This window comes from Coregonus clupeaformis, chromosome 1, assembly GCF_020615455.1.
Source record: "Coregonus clupeaformis isolate EN_2021a chromosome 1, ASM2061545v1, whole genome shotgun sequence".
Taxonomy (NCBI): Eukaryota; Metazoa; Chordata; class Actinopteri; order Salmoniformes; family Salmonidae; genus Coregonus; species Coregonus clupeaformis.
Genome location: NC_059192.1, coordinates 94,205,000 through 94,227,491, shown reverse-complemented (window position 1 = coordinate 94,227,491; position 22,492 = coordinate 94,205,000). Strand labels below are relative to the sequence as shown.

The window sequence follows — 22,492 nt, the reverse complement described above, 5'->3', positions numbered from 1 at the left end:
CGCTCACCAACCAAGAATTCACAAAATGGGACAAACACCAAATTGAGACTCTGCATGCAGAATTCTGCAAAAACATCCCTCCGTGTACAACGTAAAACACCAAATAATGCATGCAGAGCAGAATTAGGCCAATACCCGCTAATTATCAAAATCCAGAAAAGAGCCGTTAAATTCTATAACCACTTAAAAGGAAGCGATTCCCAAACCTTCCATAACAAAGCCATCACCTACAGAGAGATGAACTTGGAGAAGAGTCCCCTAAGTAAGCTTTTCCTGGGCCTCTGTTCACAAACACAAACAGACCCCACACAGCCCCAGGACAACAACAACTACAACAACAACACAATTAGACCCAACCAAATCATGAGAAAACAAAAAGAGAATTACTTGACACATTGGAAAGAACAAACAAAAAAACAGAGCAAACTAGAATGCTATTTGGCCCTAAACAGAGAGTACACAGTGGCAGAATACCTGACCACTGTGACTGACCCAAACTTAAGGAAAGCTTTGACTATGTACAGACTCAGTGAGCATAGCCTTGCTATTGAGAAAGGCCGCCGTAGGCAGACCTGGCTCTCAAGAGAAGACAGGCTATGTGCACACTGCCCACAAAATGAGGTGGAAACTGAGCTGCACTTCCTAACCTCCTGCCAAATGTATGACCATATTAGAGACACATATTTCCCTCAGATTACAGCGATCCACAAAGAATTCGAAAACAAACCCAATTTTGATAAACTCCCTTATCTACTGGGTGAAAAACCACAGTGTGCCATCACAGCTGCAAGATTTGTGACCTGTTGCCACAAGAAAAGGGCAACCAGTGAAGAACAAACACCATTGTAAATACAACCCATATTTATGTTTATTTATTTTCCCATTTGTACTTTAACTATTTGCACATTGTTACAACACTGTATATATACATAATATGACATTTGAAATGTCTTTATTCTTTTGAAACTTCTGAGTGTAATGTTTACTGTTAATATTTATTGTTTATTTCACTTTTGTTTACTATCTACTTCACTTGCTTTGGCAATGTTAACACACGTTTCCCATGCCAATAAAGCCCTTAAATTGAAATTGAAATTGAATAGAGAGAGAGAGAGAGAGAGAGAGAGAGAGAGAGAGAGAGAGAGAGAGAGAGAGAGAGAGAGAGAGAGAGAGAGAGAGAGAGAGAGAGAGAGAGAGAGAGAGAGAGAGAGAGAGAGAGAGAGAGAGAGAGAGAGAGAGAGAGAGAGAGAGAGAGAGAGAGAGAGAGAGAGAGAGAGAGAGAGAGAGAGAGAGAGAGAGAGAGAGAGAGAGAGAGAGAGAGAGAGAGAGAGAGAGAGAGAGAGAGAGAGAGAGAGAGAGAGAGAGAGAGAGAGAGAGAGAGAGGGGGAGGGGAGAGAGGAGAGAGAGAGAGGGGGGGGGGAGAGAGAGAGAGAGAGAGAGAGGTGATTAACAATGCAGTGGCATCAAAAGACCCAAAAGAGATTGAATAATGGAGGCTGTAGGACTGGGGACAGCAAGGAGTCATCAGGCCAGGTAGTCCTGAGGCATGGTCTTAGGGCTCAGGTCCTCCGGGAGGGGAGGGTGGGCGAGAGAGAGAGAATTAGAGGGAGTATACTTAAGTTCACACAGGACACCAGATAAGACAGGAGAATAACACCAGATATAACAGACTGACCCTAACCCCCCGGCACATAGAATACTGCAGCATAGATACTGGAGGCTGAGACGGGGGGGGTCGGGGGACACTGTGGCCCCGTCTGATGATACCCCCAGACAGGGCCAACCAGGCAGGATATAACCCCACCCACTTTGCCAAAGCACAGCCCCCACACCACCAGAGGGATATCAACAGACCACCAACCTACTACCCTGAGACAAGGCTGAGTATAGCCCACGAAGATCTCCTCCACTGCACGAGCCCGAGGGGGCGACAAACCGGACAGGAAGATCACGTCAGTGACTCAACCCACTCAAGTGATGCACCCCTCCTAGGGACGGCATGGAAGAGCACTAGTAAGCCAGTGACTCAGCCCCCATAATAGGGTCAGAGGCAGAGAATCCCAGTGGAGAGAGGGGAGCCGGCCAGGCAGAGACAGCAAGGGCGGTTTGTCGCTCCAGTGCCTTTCCGTTCACCTTTGCACCCCTTGGCCAGACTACACTCAATCATAGGACCTACTGAAGAGATGAGTCTTCAGTAAAGACTTAAAGGTCGAGACCGAGTGTGCGTCTCTCACATGGATAGGCAGACCATTCCATAAAAATTGAGCTCTATAGGAGAAAGCCCTGCCTCCAGCTGTTTGCTTAGAAATTCTAGGGACAATAAGGAGGCCTGCGTCTTGTGACCGTAGCGTACGTGTAGGTATGTACGGCAGGACCAAATCGGAGAGATGGGTAGGAGCAAGCCCATGTAATGCTTTGTAGGTTAGCAGTAAAACCTTGAAATCAGCCCTAGCCTTAACAGGAAGCCAGTGTAGAGAGGCTAGAACACAAAAACGTTTCTGATTTTTGCATTGTTACGGAGATGGAAAAAAAGCTGTCCTTTAAATATTCTTGATATGTTCGTCAAAAGAGAGATCAGGGTCCAGAGTAACGCTGAGGTCCTTCACAGTTTTATTTGAGACGACTGTTCAACCATCGAGATTAATTGTGAGATCAAACAGCAGATCTCTTTGTTTCTTGGGACCTAGAACTAGCATCTCTGTTTTGCCCGAGTTTAAAAGTAAAAAATGTGCCGCCATCCACTTCCTTATGTCTGAAACACAGGCTTCCAGGGAAGGACATTTTGGGGCTTCACCATGTTACATCGAAATGTAGAGCTGTGTGTCGTCCGCATAGCAGTGAAAGTTAGCATTGTGTTTCCGAATGACATCACCAAGAGTTAAAATATATAGTGAAAACAATAGTGGTCCTAAAACTGAACCTTGAGGAACACCGAAACGTACAACTGGTCAAATAGGGATTGTGGAGGCCAGGTCATCTGATGCAGCACTCCATCACTCTCCTTGTTGGTCAAATAGCCCTTACACAGCCTGGAGGTGTGTTGGGTCATTGTCCTGTTGAAAAACAAATGATAGTCCCACTATGCCCAAACCAGATGGGATGGAGTATCGCTGCAGAATGCTGTGGTAGCCATGCTGGTTAAGTGTGCCTTGAATTCTAAATAAATCACAGACAGTGTCACCAGCAAAGCACCCCCACACCTCCTCCTCCATACTTTACGGTGTGAAATACACATTCGGAGATCATCCGTTCACCTACTCTGAATCTCACAAAGACGCGGTTGGAACCAAAAATCTCAAATTTGGACTCCAAACCAAAGGACAGATTTCCACCTGTTTAATGTCCATTGCTCGTGTTTCTTGGCCCAAGCAATTCTCTTCTTCTTCTTGGTGTCCTTTAGTAGTGGTTTCTTTGCAGCAATTTTACCATGAAGGCCTGATTCACACAGTCTCCTCTGAACAGTTGATGTTGAGATGTGTCTGTGACTTGAACTCTGTGAAGCATTTATTTGGGCTGCAATTTCTGAGGCTGGTAACTCTAATGAACTTATCCTCTGCAGCAGAGGTAACTCTGGGTCTTCCATTCCTGTGGCGGTCCTCATGAGAGCCAGTTTCATCATAGCGCTTGATAGTTTTTGCGACTGCACTTGAAGAAACATTCAAAGTTCTTGACATTTTCCGTATTGACTGACCTTCATGTCTTAAAGTAATGATGGACTGTCATTTCTCTTTGCTTATTTGAGCTGTTCTTGCCATAATATGGACTTGGTATTTTACCAAATAGGGATATCTTCTGTATACCACCCTTACCTTGTCACAACACAACTGATTGGCTCAAACGCATTAAGAAGGAAAGAAATTAGACAAATTAACTTTTAGGAAGGCACACCTGTTAATTGAAATGCATTCCAGGTGACTACCTCATGAAGCTGGTTTAGAGAATGCCACAAGGGTGTGCAAAGCTGTCATCAAGGCAAAGGGTGGCTACTTTTGAAAAATCTAAAATATATTTTGATTTGTTTAAGACTTTTTTGGTTACTACATGATTCCATATGTGTTATTTCATAGTTTTGATGTCTTCACTATTATTCTACAATGTAGAAAATAGTCAAAATAAAGAAAAACTCTTGAATGAGTAGGTGTGTCCAAACTTTTGACTGGTAGTGTAGATGATTACTTCTTGGATTAATTCAGAAAGGATCTTTATGACACCTTTATGTTTACTCAGAGACATTCAAATCAGCATTGAAAAAAGGCGCAAGTTTAAGTTTGTTCCACCTGAGGGAGTCTGACCACAAGTTAGAGACCACTATGATGACACACCTAATGATGACCACCAATCAGAGACCACTATTATGACACACCAAATGATGACCACCAATCAGAGACCACTATTATGACACACCAAATGATGACCACCAATCAGAGACCACTATGATGACACACCAAATGATGACCACCAATCAGAGACCACTATGATGACACACCAAATGATGACCACCAATCAGAGACCACTATTATGACACACCAAATGATGACCACCAATCAGAGACCACTATGATGACACACCAAATGATGACCACCAATCAGAGACCACTATGATGACACACCAAATGATGACCACCAATCAGAGACCACTATTATGACACACCAAATGATGACCACCAGTCAGAGACCACTATGATGACACACCAAATGATGACCACCAATCAGAGACCACTATGATGACACACCAAATGATGACCACCAATCAGAGACCACTATGATGACACACCAAATGATGACCACCAATCAGAGACCACTATTATGACACACCAAATGATGACCACCAGTCAGAGACCACTATTATGACACACCAAATGATGACCACCAATCAGAGACCACTATGATGACACACCAAATGATGACCACCAGTCAGAGACCACTATGATGACACACCAAATGATGACCACCAATCAGAGACCACTATGATGACACACCAAATGATGACCACCAATCAGAGACCACTATGATGACACACCAAATGATGACCACCAATCAGAGACCACTATGATGACACACCAAATGATGACCACCAATCAGAGACCACTATGATGACACACCAAATGATGACCACCAGTCAGAGACCACTATGATGACATACCAAACTTTTGACTGATACTGTATATTTTTAAATATATTTTCCTACTTTATTATTTTCCCCTATTGGATTAATTGGCCCCTAATTGGATTAAACTAATGGACAACAATACTTAGGCTTCTACTTCCTGCTCATACAGTGAGGGAAAAAAGTATTTGATCCCCTGCTGATTTTGTACGTTTGCCCTCTGACAAAGAAATGATCAGTCTATAATTTTAATGGTAGGTTTATTTGAACAGTGAGAGACAGAATAACAACAATAAAAATCCAGAAAAAGGTATGTCAAAAATGTTATAAATTGATTTTGCATTTTAATGAGGGAAATAAGTATTTGACCCCCTCTGCAAAACATGACTTAGTACTTGGTGGCAAAACCCTTGTTGGCAATCACAGAGGTCAGACGTTTCTTGTAGTTGGCCACCAGGTTTGGACACATCTCAGGAGGGATTTTGTTGTTATTCTGTTTCTCACTGTTCAAATAAACCTACCATTAAAATTACAGACTGATAATTTCTTTGTCAGTGGGCAAACGTACAAAATCAGCAGGGGATCAAATACTTTTTCCCCTCACTGTACATACTTTAAACATTTTACTGACAGTATATTTTTTTGTGTTCAACCATTGTTCCCTCTCATCACTGAGCTAATTTCAGGCTGAGCACAAACTTGAATGTTGTGAAAATTCTGTACAACTTCCAGCGAGCACTGAGGCTGTACCCACTTTCAGTTACAGTTTTAACAGTGGCCAAGTAGGCTACTGTGGCTATTTGATCATAATGTAGGTCTACCAGAATGGCCTACCATCAAAAACTATGGAGAAAATGCATCCCATAATATTTTAACATGGAAATAGCTGTTCTATCATTCAGCCTACAGTAGCAGCCAATGTGTGGTGTTCAATGTAGGCCTACATTCCATAAGACTTTCTGAAAAAAAACATGCAGGGCTTGACAATAACATGTTTATCCACTTGTCCTTCAGATAAGGAGGTGACTGAAAATGTTGTTGTGTTGTTTGATGCAAGAAACAACTTTACAAAATAAAATGCATTATTATTCCCATACCATTATTACAGAGAATCAGACAAATCATGCTACCCTCTGCCTATTGGCTACTTAGCTTATGCAAGCCTGTCTCAAAATACAACACTGCCCCTTTAAGACAAAAAAAAAAAGCTCTTTACCTGACTTGCTTTTCAAAGATGTCTAGAAATATAGACGTTTTGTGCTCTGGTAGGAAGCAATCACTCCTCTATTGGACTATAAATGATCTATAACTGGGCTAATAACTCACTAACTAGCAAAGGATATGAACTAAATGATCTATAACTGGGATAATAACTCACTAACTAGCAAAGGATATTAACTAAATGATCTATATCTGGGCTAATAACTCACTAACTAGCAAAGGATATGAACACAATGTGCTCACGTTGCTACATGCAGCTCTTGCTCTGATCTCAAAACAAGCGCATCTACTCACGACGACAGCTGTAAACACAGTCCAGTTCAAAGTGAATGGCACAGATCCATATATGACAATGGTCTATTTGCATATAGGCCTACTGCAGCTCTGATTGGTTATGGGGCACCGGTCTGTGTAGAGTGCGGGCTGAGTCATGCTTAAATGCATTCTGCCTAGAATAAAATCTCTTGCATGGTTAGTTTTATTTCGGTATGTTGCATTGAAAGTGGCTAATGTTGCCATTGATTCGATCACAGTTGCCACAGTAAAGGGAAACGTTGATAGTGTTAACTAACAGGAAAACTCTAGAACGTTGAGTGAAGTTCAATCTCCTGCTTCTCTCTGTGGGCTGATATTCTTCTGCACTCTGTCCGTGCAGGCCCTCAACCCCTTCCATCTATCTCTGAAGACCATCCAGTTTTGATTTCTAGCTCGCATATATTTTCCCACTGTGCTGTGATGTTTCACAAAAGTTCTGAACCTTTCTTCTCATAGTTTCTACAGATTGTAAATTAAAAGATAAATATTTTTGCTAAGAGTATTATAATATTGATCAATTGACTGTGACTTTTCAAATCACCTAGCAGTGCTATTTCCAGAGTTATTTGCAGTTAGCTCCAGGTAAATGTTGGGATTCTTCAGCCATTCCTGAACCTGCGACCAAAAACAAGCTACATATGGACAGTACCAAAATAAATGATTCTGTCTCTTCGCAGCAAAAAATCTGCAGAGCTGGGATGGGGTTGTATCCCCCATATATATATATATATATATATAACATTCTATTGGTTGCAATAATTTTGTATACTATTTAAATTGAGAAACTCAAAGTTTTGAATCCGGCGTCGTTTTGTGTATCAGTTCATAAACCATGTACTATAAATTAGATATGGATAGGCCATGCATTACACTGTATTAACTATATTCTGTATTAACTATATGGTCCTCTGTAGCTCAATTGGTAGAGCAATGGCATATTGTTTTATTATTATTATTATATTATTATATACTATACATTTGATGGGGATATAACTTTTATTATATTAAGTGCTTCTTTTGACAAAAGAGTGCTTCATAAAAATAAAAATAACTTTTTACAATGTTGAAGGGGTTTTGATGTGAGGAATTTGATGTGAAATGTATTGTATAATATTAAAGTGCTTATTTTAACATCTGTTTACACTATTTGACTGTACTCTGGAATTCAAAATGGCTTCACAAGACTTCTCAACTACATTAAACATGTTAGTTGTTATTGGTGAACTGGATTAGTTCACATAAAAACAATCATAATTTCATCCCTCTAAACGAATGGCATCTTTCATTCCATGATTGTGATCGAACTGACTAGTCTGTTCCCAGAAAGTCTTGATTCGACCTGTAGGTGGCAGTATAGGACAACTAAAGGAACTCCTACAGGGACAATATGTCATCAACCAAGTATCATTCATTACATATCAAGAGAGAGAGAAGAGGGAGAAGAGGGAGAGGGAGAGAGAGAGAGAGAGGAGGGAGAGGAAGAGAGAAGAGGAAGAGAAGAGGGAGAGGGAGAGAGAGAGAAGAGGAGAGGAAGAGAGAAGAGGGAGAGAAGAGAGAGAGAGAGGCAGAGAGAGAGAGAGAGAGAGAGAGAAGAGGGAGAGGAAGAGAAGAGGGAGAGAGAGAGAGAGAGAGAGAGAGGAAGAGAGAAGAGGGAGAGAGAAGAGGGAGAGAGAGAGAGAAGAGGGGGAGAGAGAGAGAGAGAGAGAGAGAGGAAGAGAGAAGAGGGAGAGAGAAGAGGGAGAGGAAGAGAGAAGAGGGAGAGAGAAGAGGGAGAGAGAAGAGGGGGAGAGAAGAGGGAGAGAGAGAAGAGGGGGAGAGAGAAGAGGAAGAGAGAGAGAGAGAGACAGACAGAGAGAGAGAGAGAGACAGAGAGAGAGAGACAGACAGAGAGAGACAGAGAGAGACAGAGAGAGAGAGAGAGAGAGAGAGAGGAGAGAGAGAGGAGAGAGGGAGAAGCAGCAAGGGTTATAGACACTTAACTGTGCAGCACCAGTGACTGAAGACTACATAAAACAGGAGACAAAAATACTGTCCGAAAAATATTTTTAATTGAGATCTCTCCTCATGTTATCAAAAACCTTGTTAATTGAGATCTTTCCTCATGTTATCAAAAACCTTGTTAATTGAGATCTTTCCTCATGTTATCAAAAACCTCCAGAAGCTCATTTAACAAAAAGCTTAAAACAGCTTATTCCATGTAAACAGCATTAACACAACAAGTGTCTGCAAAACACTGTGGGTCCATACTTACGAACTCTGAATTAACCCTCTGCTTAAACCTTTTAAAACTATGCTAGCTGTTAGCTTTTCCCATAGGAAAACATGTCACAATTAGAAGCCTTGCTACCACAAGGCGCACACGCAATACGGTCAACTCAGAGTTCGTAAGTATGGACCCTGTACCTTTAAGGAATCTACCACAAAACCAGAACACAGTAAAAGACAACAGAATGACAGTCTCTCAGGGGTTGGTTGGTTCCTGAAGCTCGAAGCGTTCTCTAAATGTCCGCTCTTTTGTCTCAGTATTCTGTCTTCACCAAAAGGCCACAGACTTCATCCCAAATGGCACCCTTTTCCCTACATAGTGAACTGCTTTTGACCAGGGCCCATAGTCTAGTCCTGGAATAAAAAGCTATTTCAATGGAGATTCTCCAATGAGCATGTATTTTGGTCACTAGTGCACTACGTATGAAATAGGTTCCCATTTAGGCCACAGACAGAGAGGGGACAGTCCTGTGACGTCATGACATTCAAGGTCAGTTGAGGAGTCAGTCCACCCGTAGAGCTCCAGGGAAAGTGAAGAACAAGAAATCACTTTAATTCTCTCTCTCTCTCTCTCTCTCTCTCTCTCTCTCTCTCTCTCTCTCTCTCTCTCTCTCTCTCTCTCTCTCTCTCTCTCTCTCTCTCTCTCTCTCTCTCTCTCTCTCTCTCTCTCTCTCTCTCTCTCTCTCTCTCTCTCTCTCTCTCCTCTCTCTCTCTCTCTCTCTCTCTCTCTCTCTCTCTCTCTCTCTCTCTCTCTCTCTCTCTCTCTCTCTCTCTCTCTCTCTCTCTCTCTCTCTCTCTCTCACTTCATGGCTGGTAGATGGGGGGTCTCCTCCCATCCTCTCCTCTCCTCTCTCTCACTAGCTGGGGTCTGATGGTTTGTTCAGTTCCACCTTCACTCCTTTCTCTCCAGCTCCTGGAAACACACACACACACACAGAGACAGACACACAGAGAGACAGACAGACACACAGAGAGACAGACAGACACACAGAGAGACACACAGAGAGACACACAGAGAGACACACAGAGAGACACACAGAGAGACACACAGAGTCAGATTTAGAGTAGAGGACTGACAGTGAGATGATTCTCCTAGTAGGTTTGTGGAAAGGTGTTTAACATAAAACTTAAACAGCCACCTGTCCCTTTTAATATCCGGGCATCGGCACACATTTCCGCAAATAAACGGCTGTTTAAAATAAAACACTGGGTCTAAATAAATTGTTTACCAGGTTACCATGGACACATTATGATATTTCCTCGGTCGTGTGCATTAAAAATCCTGTCATCGTTACTAGCCATGGCGCCACCAAAAACAAAACACAACATCAAATTCATGGTGCTGAAGCGCAAAATCAGGGTGTATGATACGCAGCCTAGTCTTTGTAAGTCTGATCTGTAATGTATATACTGGTCACACTGGTCACAAACAGTGTGGTAGTCTTTTCAACATTTTATTGAGCAGAAGCTGTGTACATTAAGGAAATAGAAGCCTGGCTCTAATAGAAGCCTGTCTCTAATAGAAGCCTGTCGTGTTCAGTGATTGAAGTAAATAAAACGCCTGGGCTATTAATTCAAGTTTTACGGTATATACAGCGACATCCTCATAGTAAGAGGTTTACCTGTTAGGTATTTCTTTTTAGCCCTGGCTCGTTCATCAGCATCAAAATACCACACTGTGATGGCATACCTGGAGAGAGAGGAGGAGGAGAGACCATAGATCAGAGACAAGAGTTCTGGACAGGTGGGACAGGTGGGACAGGTGGGACAGGTAGGGGTGTTATAAGCTGTTTGCGAGTTGAGAGTGGCTGAGGGTTGAGCATGTGTTATAAGATTATTTATAAAAGGTGTATTATAAGATGATTATATAAAGGTGTGTTATTAGAGGAGTTAAAGGTGTGTTAAAGGTATATTATTTTACATTTTTACATTTTAGTCATTTAGCAGACGCTCTTATCCAGAGCGACTTACAGTTGGTGAGTGCATACATTTTCATACTATAAGATGTTATAACGGTGGGTTATAAGATGTTATAAAGGTGTTAAGATGTGTTATAAAGTGTGTTATAATATGAGCGATAAAGTCGTATCATAAGATGTGTTATACGAGTGTGTTATAAGGTGTGTTATAAGGTGTGTTTAAGATTAGTTATAAAGGCATGTTATGAGATGAGTTATAAAGGTGTTATAAAAGTGTATTATAAGTTGTGTTATAAAGGCGTGTTATAAAGGTGTGTTATAAAGGCGTGTTACAACGGTATGTTACCAGATGAGTTATAAAGGTGTTATAAAGGTGTGTTATAAGATGTCTTATTAAAGTGTGTTATAAAGGTGTGTTATAAGGTGTGTTATAAGGAGGCTTGAGGGTTTCTGTTCTGGACAGGTTAATGGACAGGTGTTCTATGTCGCTGACCAGGTAAGGTACCGACCTAGTAGCGTGGGCTGGCTGGACCTCGTGTGGGTTCCGTCTGTCTGACCAGAAGAACAGCAACCGGTCAAACTTAGGCTCGATGTCGGCGAACTGAGCTTTACCCTCTGGGAAGATACGCAGAACACCCCCATGTTCCTGGAAAAACAAATCAGTCAGTCAATCAGAATATCCCCATGTTCCTAGAATAGAACAAAATAATATATGCAGAGATGTGAGAACAGACCACGACAATAGAACGAGAGATAACAGATGTATCTAATACTCTGCTGTAGCTATTTAAGAAAGAAATGGGTTTGACAAAAAGGTCAACAGACCAATCACAGCAGCATTGAGAGAAACAGCTGTTTGAAAGGATGTGAAGGCCCATTTTAAAGAGCATATGGCTGAATCGGTTACAAACATGGAACTAGTTCCACCTTCTGGGTTTACGTTCCAAATGGCACCCTATTCCCTTTAGAATCAACTACTTTTCGCCAAGGCCCGTTAGGCTCTGGTCAAAAGAAGTGACTGTATAGGGAATAGGGTGCCATTTGGGACACACTCCAAGTCAAGGAGGGCTAAGGGAGGAGAGCTGTGGATAGGAAGCGGCCTGGACACGGTATTTCCTGCTGAGCAAAGGGAAGAATAATCTAACAGGAAAATAGTTCTGCTGGGAACCCGGAGACACTCAGAGCCAAGAAACATATCGGTGGTCAACCTTTCACATCTACGATATGATAGGCCCCTATCTTCACACGCATGTTAATCATACATCATGATAGGCTGATCTCTACACACGTTAATACTACGATATGATAGGCTGATCTCTACACACGTTAATACTACGATATGATAGGCTGCTCTCCTCACAAATCTAGAGATCAAGAAACAACAGACACCACAGACTACAAACTAGAGATCCAGAAACACCACAGATTACAAACTAAAGATCCAGAAACACCACAGACTACAAACTAGAGATCCAGAAACACCACTGACTACAAACTAAAGATCCAGAAACACCACAGACTACAAACTAGAGATCCAGAAACACCACAGACTACAAACTAAAGATCCAGAAACACCACAGACTGCAAACTAAAGATCCAGAAACACCACAGACTACAAACTAAAGATCCAGAAACACCACAGACTACAAACTAGAGATCCAGAAACACCACAGACTACAAACTAAAGATCCAGAAACACCAAAGACTACAAACTAGAGATCCAGAAACACCACAAGACTACACACTAGAGATCCAGAAACACCACAGACTACAAACTAGAGATCCAGAAACACCAGCAGACTACAAACTAGAGATCCAGAAACACCAAACACACCACATACTACAAACTAGAGTTCAAGAAACACAAGAGACAACACAGACTACAAACTAGAGATCCATAAACACCACTGACTACAAACTAGAGATCCAAAAACACCAGAGACACAACAGACTACAAACTAGAGATCCAGAAACACCACAGACTACAAACTAGAGATCCAGAAACACCACAGACTACAAACTAAAGATCCAGAAACACAACAGACTACAAACTAGAGATCCAGAAACACCAGAGACACCACAGACTACAAACTAGAGATCCAGAAACACCACAGACTACAAACTAGAGATCCAGAAACACCACAGACTACAAACTAGAGATCCAGAAACACCACAGACTACAAACTAAAGATCCAGAAACACAACAGACTACAAACTAGAGATCCAGAAACACCAGAGACACCACAGACTACAAACTAGAGATCCAGAAACACAACAGACTACAAACTACAGATCCAGAGACACCACAGACTACAAACTAGAGATCCAGAAACACCACAGACTAAACTAGAGATCCAGAAACACCACAGACTAAACTAGAGATCCAGAAACACCACAGACTAAACTAGAGATCCAAACACACCACATACTACAAACTAGAGTTCAAGAAACACGAGAGACAACACAGACTACAAACTAGAGATCCATAAACACCACAGACTACAAACTAGAGATCCAGAAACACCACTGACTACAAACTAGAGATCCACAGACACCAAATACACCACAGACTACAAACTAGAGATCCAGAAACACCACAGACTACAAACTAAAGATCCAGAAACACCACAGACTGCAAACTAAAGATCCAGAAACACCACAGACTACAAACTAAAGATCCAGAAACACCACAGACTACAAACTAGAGATCCAGAAACACCACAGACTACAAACTAAAGATCCAGAAACACCAAAGACTACAAACTAGAGATCCAGAAACACCACAGACTACAAACTAAAGATCCAGAAACACCAAAGACTACAAACTAGAGATCCAGAAACACCACAAAATACAAACTAGAGATCCAGAAACACCACAAACTACAAACTAAAGATCCAGAAACACCACAGACTACAAACTAGAGATCCAGAAACACAAGAGACACCACAGACTACAAACTAGAGATCCAGAAACACCACAGACTACAAACTAGAGATCCAGAAACACCACAGACTACAAACTAAAGATCCAGAAACACAACAGACTACAAACTAGAGATCCAGAAACACCAGAGACACCACAGACTACAAACTAGAGATCCAGAAACACAACAGACTAAACTAGAGATCCAGAAACACCACAGACTAAACTAGAGATCCAGAAACACCAAACACACCACATACAACAAACTAGAGTTCAAGAAACACCAGAGACAACACAGACTACAAACTAGAGATCCATAAACACCACAGACTACAAACTAGAGATCCACAGACACCAAATACACCACAGACTACAAACTAGAGATCCAGAAATGCCAGAGACACCACAGACTACAAACTAGAGATCCAGAAACACCAGAGACACCACAGACTACAAACAAGAGATCCAGAAACACCAGAGACACCACAGACTACAAACAAGAGATCCAGAAACACCAGAGACACCACAGACTACAAACTAGAGATCCACAGACACCAAATACACCACAGACTACAAACTAGAGATCCATAAACACCACAGACACCACAGACTACAAACTAGAGATCCAGAAACAAAACATACTACAAGCTAGAGATCCAGAAACACCACAGACACCACAGACCACAAACCACAAACTAGAGATCCAGAGCCACCAGAGACACCAAAGACTACAAAGTAGAGATCCAGAAACACTACAGACACCACAGACTACAAACTAGAGATCCATTAACACCACAGACTACAAACTAGAGATCCAGAAACACCAGAGACACCACAGACTACAAACTAGAGATCCAGAAACACCACAGACTACAAACTAGAGATCCAGAGACACCAGAGACACCACAGACTACAAACTAGAGATCCAGAAACACCACAGACTAAACTAGAGATCCAGAAACACCACAGACTAAATTAGAGATCCAGAAACACCAAACACACCAAAGACTACAAACTAGAGATCAAGAAACACCAGAGACACCACAGACTACAAACTAGAAATCCATAAACACCACAGACTACAAACTAGAGATCCAGAAACACCACTGACTACAAACTAGAGATCCAGAAACACCAAATACACCACAGACTACAAACTAGAGATCCAGAAACACCACAGACACCACAGACTACAAACTAGAGATCCAGAAACACCATAGACACCACAGACTACAAACTAGAGCTCCAGAAACACCATAGACACCACAGACTACAAACTAGAGATCCAGAAACACCAAATACACCAAAGACTACAAACTAGAGACCCAGAGAGTAAACACCAGAGACACCACAGACTACAAACTAGAGATCCAGAAACACCACAGACTAAACTAGAGATCCAGAAACACCACAGACTAAACTAGAGATCCAGAAACACCAAACACACCACAGACTACAAACTAGAGTTCAAGAAACACAAGAGACAACACAGACTACAAACTAGAAATCCATAAACACCACAGACTACAAACTAGAGATCCAGAAACACCACTGACTACAAACTAGAGATCCAGAAACACCAAATACACCACAGACTACAAACTAGAGATCCAGAAACACCACAGACACCACAGACTACAAACTAGAGATCCAGAAACACCATAGACACCACAGACTACAAACTAGAGATCCAGAAACACCAGAGACACCATAGACTACAAACAAGAGATCCAGAAACACCAAATACACCACAGACTACAAACTAGAGATCCAGAAACACCAAATACAACACAGACTACAAACTAGAGATCCAGAAACACCACAGACACCACAGACTACAAACTAGAGATCCAGAAACAAAACATACTACAAGCTAGAGATCCAGAAACACCACAGACACCACAGACCACAAACATCAAACTAGAGATCCAGACACACCACATACTACAAACCAGAGATCCAGAGCCACCAGAGACACCAAATACTACAAAGTAGAGATCCAGAAACACCACAGACACCACAGACTACAAACTAGAGATCCAGAAACACCAGAGACACCACATACTACAAACTAGAGATCCAGAAACACCACAGACTACAAACTAGAGATCCAGAAACACCACAGACTACAAACTAGAGATCCAGAAACACCACAGACTACAAACTAGAGATCCAGAGACACCAGAGACACCACAGACTACAAACTAGAGATCCAGAAACACCACAGACTATACTAGAGATCCAGAAACACCAAACACACCACATACTATAAACTAGAGTTCAAGAAACACCAGAGACAACACAGACTACAAACTAGAGACCCAGAAACACCACAGACTACAAACTAGAGATCCAGAAACACCACTGACTACAAACTAGAGATCCACAGACCCAGAGACACCACAGACTACAAACTAGAGATCCAGAAACACCATAGACACCAGACTACAAACTATAGATCCAGAAACACCAAATACACCACAGACTACAAACTAGAGAGCCAGAAACACCACAGACTACAAACTAGAGATCCAGAGACACCAGAGACACCACAGACTACAAACTAGAGATCCAGAAACACCACAGACTAAACTAGAGATCCAGAAACACCAAAGACTAAACTAGAGATCCAGAAACACCACAGACTAAACTAGAGATCCAGAAACACCAAACACACCACATACTACAAACTAGAGTTCAAGAAACACCAGAGACAACACAGACTACAAACTAGAGATCCATAAACACCACAGACTACAAACTAGAGATCCAGAAACACCACTGACTACAAACTAGAGATCCACAGACACCAGAGACACAACAGACTACAAACTAGAGATCCAGAAACACCATAGACACTAGACTACAAACTAGAGATCCAGAAACACCAAATACACCACAGACTACAAACTAGAGATCCAGAAACACCACAGACACCACAGACTACAAACTAGAGATCCAGAAACACCAGAGACACCACAGACTACAAACAAGAGATCCAGAAACACCAAATACACCAAAGACTACAAACTAGAGATCCAGAAACACCAAATACACCACAGACTACAAACTAGAGATCCAGAAACAAAAAATACTACAAGCTAGAGATCCAGAAACACCACAGACACCACAGACCACAAACTAGAGATCCAGACACACCACATACTACAAACCAGAGATCCAGAGCCACCAGAGACACCAAAGACTACAAAGTAGAGATCCAGAAACACCACAGACACCACAGACTACAAACTAGAGATCCATTAACACCACAGACACCAGACTACAAACTAGAGATCCAGAAACACCAGAGACACCACCGACTACAAACTAGACATCCAGAAACACCACAGACACCACAGACTACAAACTAGAGATCCAGAAACAAAAAATACTACAAGCTAGAGATCCAGAAACACCACAGACACCACAGACCACAAACCACAAACTAGAGATCCAGACACACCACATACTACAAACCAGAGATCCAGAGCCACCAGAGACACCAAAGACTACAAAGTAGAGATCCAGAAACACCACAGAAACCACAGACTAAAAACTAGAGATCCATTAACACCCCAGACACCACAGACTACAAACTAGAGATCCAGAAACACCACTGACTACAAACTAAAGATCCAGAAACACCACAGACTACAAACTAGAGATCCAGAAACACCACAGACTACAAACTAAAGATCCAGAAACACCACAGACTGCAAACTAAAGATCCAGAAACACCACAGACTACAAACTAAAGATCCAGAAACACCACAGACTACAAACTAGAGATCCAGAAACACCACAGACTACAAACTAAAGATCCAGAAACACCAAAGACTACAAACTAGAGATCCAGAAACACCAGAGACACCACAGACTACACACTAAAGATCCAGAGACACCACAGACTACAAACTAAAGATCCAGAAACACCAAAGACTACAAACTAGAGATCCAGAAACACCAGAGACACCACAGACTACACACTAAAGATCCAGAGACACCACAGACTACAAACTAGAGATCCAGAAACACCACAGACTAAACTAGAGATCCAGAAACACCACAGACTAAACTAGAGATCCAGAAACACCAAACACACCACATACTACAAACTAGAGTTCAAGAAACACAAGAGACAACACAGACTACAAACTAGAGATCCATAAACACCACAGACTACAAACTAGAGATCCAGAAACACCACTGACTACAAACTAGAGATCCAAAAACACCAGAGACACAACAGACTACAAACTAGAGATCCAGAAACACCACAGACTACAAACTAGAGATCCAGAAACACCACAGACTACAAACTAAAGATCCAGAAACACAACAGACTACAAACTAGAGATCCAGAAACACCAGAGACACCACAGACTACAAACTAGAGATCCAGAAACACAACAGACTACAAACTACAGATCCAGAGACACCACATACTACAAACTAGAGTTCAAGAAACACGAGAGACAACACAGACTACAAACTAGAGATCCATAAACACCACAGACTACAAACTAGAGATCCAGAAACACCACTGACTACAAACTAGAGATCCACAGACACCAAATACACCACAGACTACAAACTAGAGATCCAGAAACACCACAGACTACAAACTAAAGATCCAGAAACACCACAGACTGCAAACTAAAGATCCAGAAACACCACAGACTACAAACTAAAGATCCAGAAACACCACAGACTACAAACTAGAGATCCAGAAACACCACAGACTACAAACTAAAGATCCAGAAACACCAAAGACTACAAACTAGAGATCCAGAAACACCACAGACTACAAACTAAAGATCCAGAAACACCAAAGACTACAAACTAGAGATCCAGAAACACCACAAAATACAAACTAGAGATCCAGAAACACCACAAACTACAAACTAAAGATCCAGAAACACCACAGACTACAAACTAGAGATCCAGAAACACAAGAGACACCACAGACTACAAACTAGAGATCCAGAAACACCACAGACTACAAACTAGAGATCCAGAAACACCACAGACTACAAACTAAAGATCCAGAAACACAACAGACTACAAACTAGAGATCCAGAAACACCAGAGACACCACAGACTACAAACTAGAGATCCAGAAACACAACAGACTAAACTAGAGATCCAGAAACACCACAGACTACAAACTAGAGATCCAGAAACACCACAGACTACAAACTAAAGATCCAGAAACACAACAGACTACAAACTAGAGATCCAGAAACACCAGAGACACAACAGACTACAAACTAGAGATCCAGAAACACCAGAGACACCAAAGACTACAAACTAGAGATCCAGAGACACCACAGACTACAAACTAGAGATCCAGAAACACCACAGACTAAACTAGAGATCCAGAAACACCACAGACTAAACTAGAGATCCAGAAACACCAAACACACCACATACTACAAACTAGAGTTCAAGAAACACCAGAGACAACACAGACTACAAACTAGAGATCCATAAACACCACAGACTACAAACTAGAGATCCAGAAACACCACTGACTACAAACTAGAGATCCACAGACACCAAATACACCACAGACTACAAACTAGAGATCCAGAAACGCCAGAGACACCACAGACTACAAACTAGAGATCCAGAAACACCAGAGACACCACAGACTACAAACAAGAGATCCAGAAACACCAGAGACACCACAGACTACAAACTAGAGATCCACAGACAACAAATACACCACAGACTACAAACTAGAGATCCAGAAACGCCACAGACACCACAGACTACAAACTAGAGATCCAGAAACACCAAATACACCACAGACTACAAACTAGAGATCCAGAAACACCAAATACACCACAGACCACAAACCACAAACTAGAGATCCAGAGCCACCAGAGACACCAAAGACTACAAAGTAGAGATCCAGAAACACTACAGACACCACAGACTACAAACTAGAGATCCATTAACACCACAGACTACAAACTAGAGATCCAGAAACACCAGAGACACCACAGACTACAAACTAGAGATCCAGAAACACCACAGACTACAAACTAGAGATCCAGAGACACCACAGACTACAAACTAGAGATCCAGAAACACCACAGACTAAACTAGAGATCCAGAAACACCACAGACTAAACTAGAGATCCAGAAACACCACAGACTAAATTAGAGATCCAGAAACACCAAACACACCAAAGACTACAAACTAGAGATCAAGAAACACCAGAGACACCACAGACTACAAACTAGAGATCCAGAAACACCACAGACTACAAACTAGAGATCCAGAAACACCACAGACTACAAACTAGAGATCCAGAGACACCAGAGACACCACAGACTACAAACTAGAGATCCAGAAACACCACAGACTAAACTAGAGATCCAGAAACACCACAGACTAAACTAGAGATCCAGAAACACCAAACACACCACAGACTACAAACTAGAGTTCAAGAAACACAAGAGACAACACAGACTACAAACTAGAAATCCATAAACACCACAGACTACAAACTAGAGATCCAGAAACACCACTGACTACAAACTAGAGATCCAGAAACACCAAATACACCACAGACTACAAACTAGAGATCCAGAAACACCACAGACACCACAGACTACAAACTAGAGATCCAGAAACACCATAGACACCACAGACTACAAACTAGAGATCCAGAAACACCACAGACTAAACTAGAGATCCAGAAACACCACAGACTAAACTAGAGATCCAGAAACACCAAACACACCACAGACTACAAACTAGAGTTCAAGAAACACAAGAGACAACACAGACTACAAACTAGAAATCCATAAACACCACAGACTACAAACTAGAGATCCAGAAACACCACTGACTACAAACTAGAGATCCAGAAACACCAAATACACCACAGACTACAAACTAGAGATCCAGAAACACCACAGACACCACAGACTACAAACTAGAGATCCAGAAACACCATAGACACCACAGACTACAAACTAGAGCTCCAGAAACACCATAGACACCACAGACTACAAACTAGAGATCCAGAAACACCAAATACACCAAAGACTACAAACTAGAGACCCAGAGAGTAAACACCAGAGACACCACAGACTACAAACTAGAGATCCAGAAACACCACAGACTAAACTAGAGATCCAGAAACACCACAGACTAAACTAGAGATCCAGAAACACCACAGACTAAACTAGAGATCCAGAAACACCAAACACACCACAGACTACAAACTAGAGTTCAAGAAACACAAGAGACAACACAGACTACAAACTAGAAATCCATAAACACCACAGACTACAAACTAGAGATCCAGAAACACCACTGACTACAAACTAGAGATCCAGAAACACCAAATACACCACAGACTACAAACTAGAGATCCAGAAACACCACAGACACCACAGACTACAAACTAGAGATCCAGAAACACCATAGACACCACAGACTACAAACTAGAGATCCAGAAACACCAGAGACACCATAGACTACAAACAAGAGATCCAGAAACACCAAATACACCACAGACTACAAACTAGAGATCCAGAAACACCAAATACACCACAGACTACAAACTAGAGATCCAGAAACACCACAGACACCACAGACTACAAACTAGAGATCCAGAAACAAAACATACTACAAGCTAGAGATCCAGAAACACCACAGACACCACAGACCACAAACATCAAACTAGAGATCCAGACACACCACATACTACAAACCAGAGATCCAGAGCCACCAGAGACACCAAATACTACAAAGTAGAGATCCAGAAACACCACAGACACCACAGACTACAAACTAGAGATCCAGAAACACCAGAGACACCACAGACTACAAACTAGAGATCCAGAAACACCACAGACTACAAACTAGAGATCCAGAAACACCACAGACTACAAACTAGAGATCCAGAAACACCACAGACTACAAACTAGAGATCCAGAGACACCAGAGACACCACAGACTACAAACTAGAGATCCAGAAACACCACAGACTATACTAGAGATCCAGAAACACCAAACACACCACATACTATAAACTAGAGTTCAAGAAACACCAGAGACAACACAGACTACAAACTAGAGACCCAGAAACACCACAGACTACAAACTAGAGATCCAGAAACACCACTGACTACAAACTAGAGATCCACAGACCCAGAGACACCACAGACTACAAACTAGAGATCCAGAAACACCATAGACACCAGACTACAAACTATAGATCCAGAAACACCAAATACACCACAGACTACAAACTATAGATCCAGAAACACCAAATACACCACAGACTACAAACTAGAGATCCAGAAACACCACAGACACCACAGACTACAAACTAGAGATCCAGAGACACCAGAGACACCACAGACTACAAACTAGAGATCCAGAAACACCACAGACTAAACTAGAGATCCAGAAACACCAAAGACTAAACTAGAGATCCAGAAACACCACAGACTAAACTAGAGATCCAGAAACACCAAACACACCACATACTACAAACTAGAGTTCAAGAAACACCAGAGACAACACAGACTACAAACTAGAGATCCATAAACACCACAGACTACAAACTAGAGATCCAGAAACACCACTGACTACAAACTAGAGATCCACAGACACCAGAGACACAACAGACTACAAACTAGAGATCCAGAAACACCATAGACACTAGACTACAAACTAGAGATCCAGAAACACCAAATACACCACAGACTACAA

General features: G+C 41.8%; 1 protein-coding gene across 1 annotated transcript in view; it reads right to left on the bottom strand.

Annotated features, from left to right (window-relative positions):
* Window positions 1–8,668: 8,668 nt before the first annotated feature.
* Window positions 8,669–22,492, bottom strand: part of LOC121580549 (egl nine homolog 1) — an 84,041-nt gene continuing 70,217 nt past the window's right edge. The window contains exons 3-6 of the mRNA XM_041895493.1: window positions 11,336–11,472; window positions 10,530–10,597; window positions 9,711–9,820; window positions 8,669–9,427 (exon numbers count right to left, since the gene is read on the bottom strand). Of these exons, the coding sequence (XP_041751427.1) occupies window positions 9,765–9,820; window positions 10,530–10,597; window positions 11,336–11,472 (261 nt within the window). The 3' untranslated portion in view covers window positions 8,669–9,427; window positions 9,711–9,764. The remainder of the gene's footprint in view (window positions 9,428–9,710; window positions 9,821–10,529; window positions 10,598–11,335; window positions 11,473–22,492) is intronic.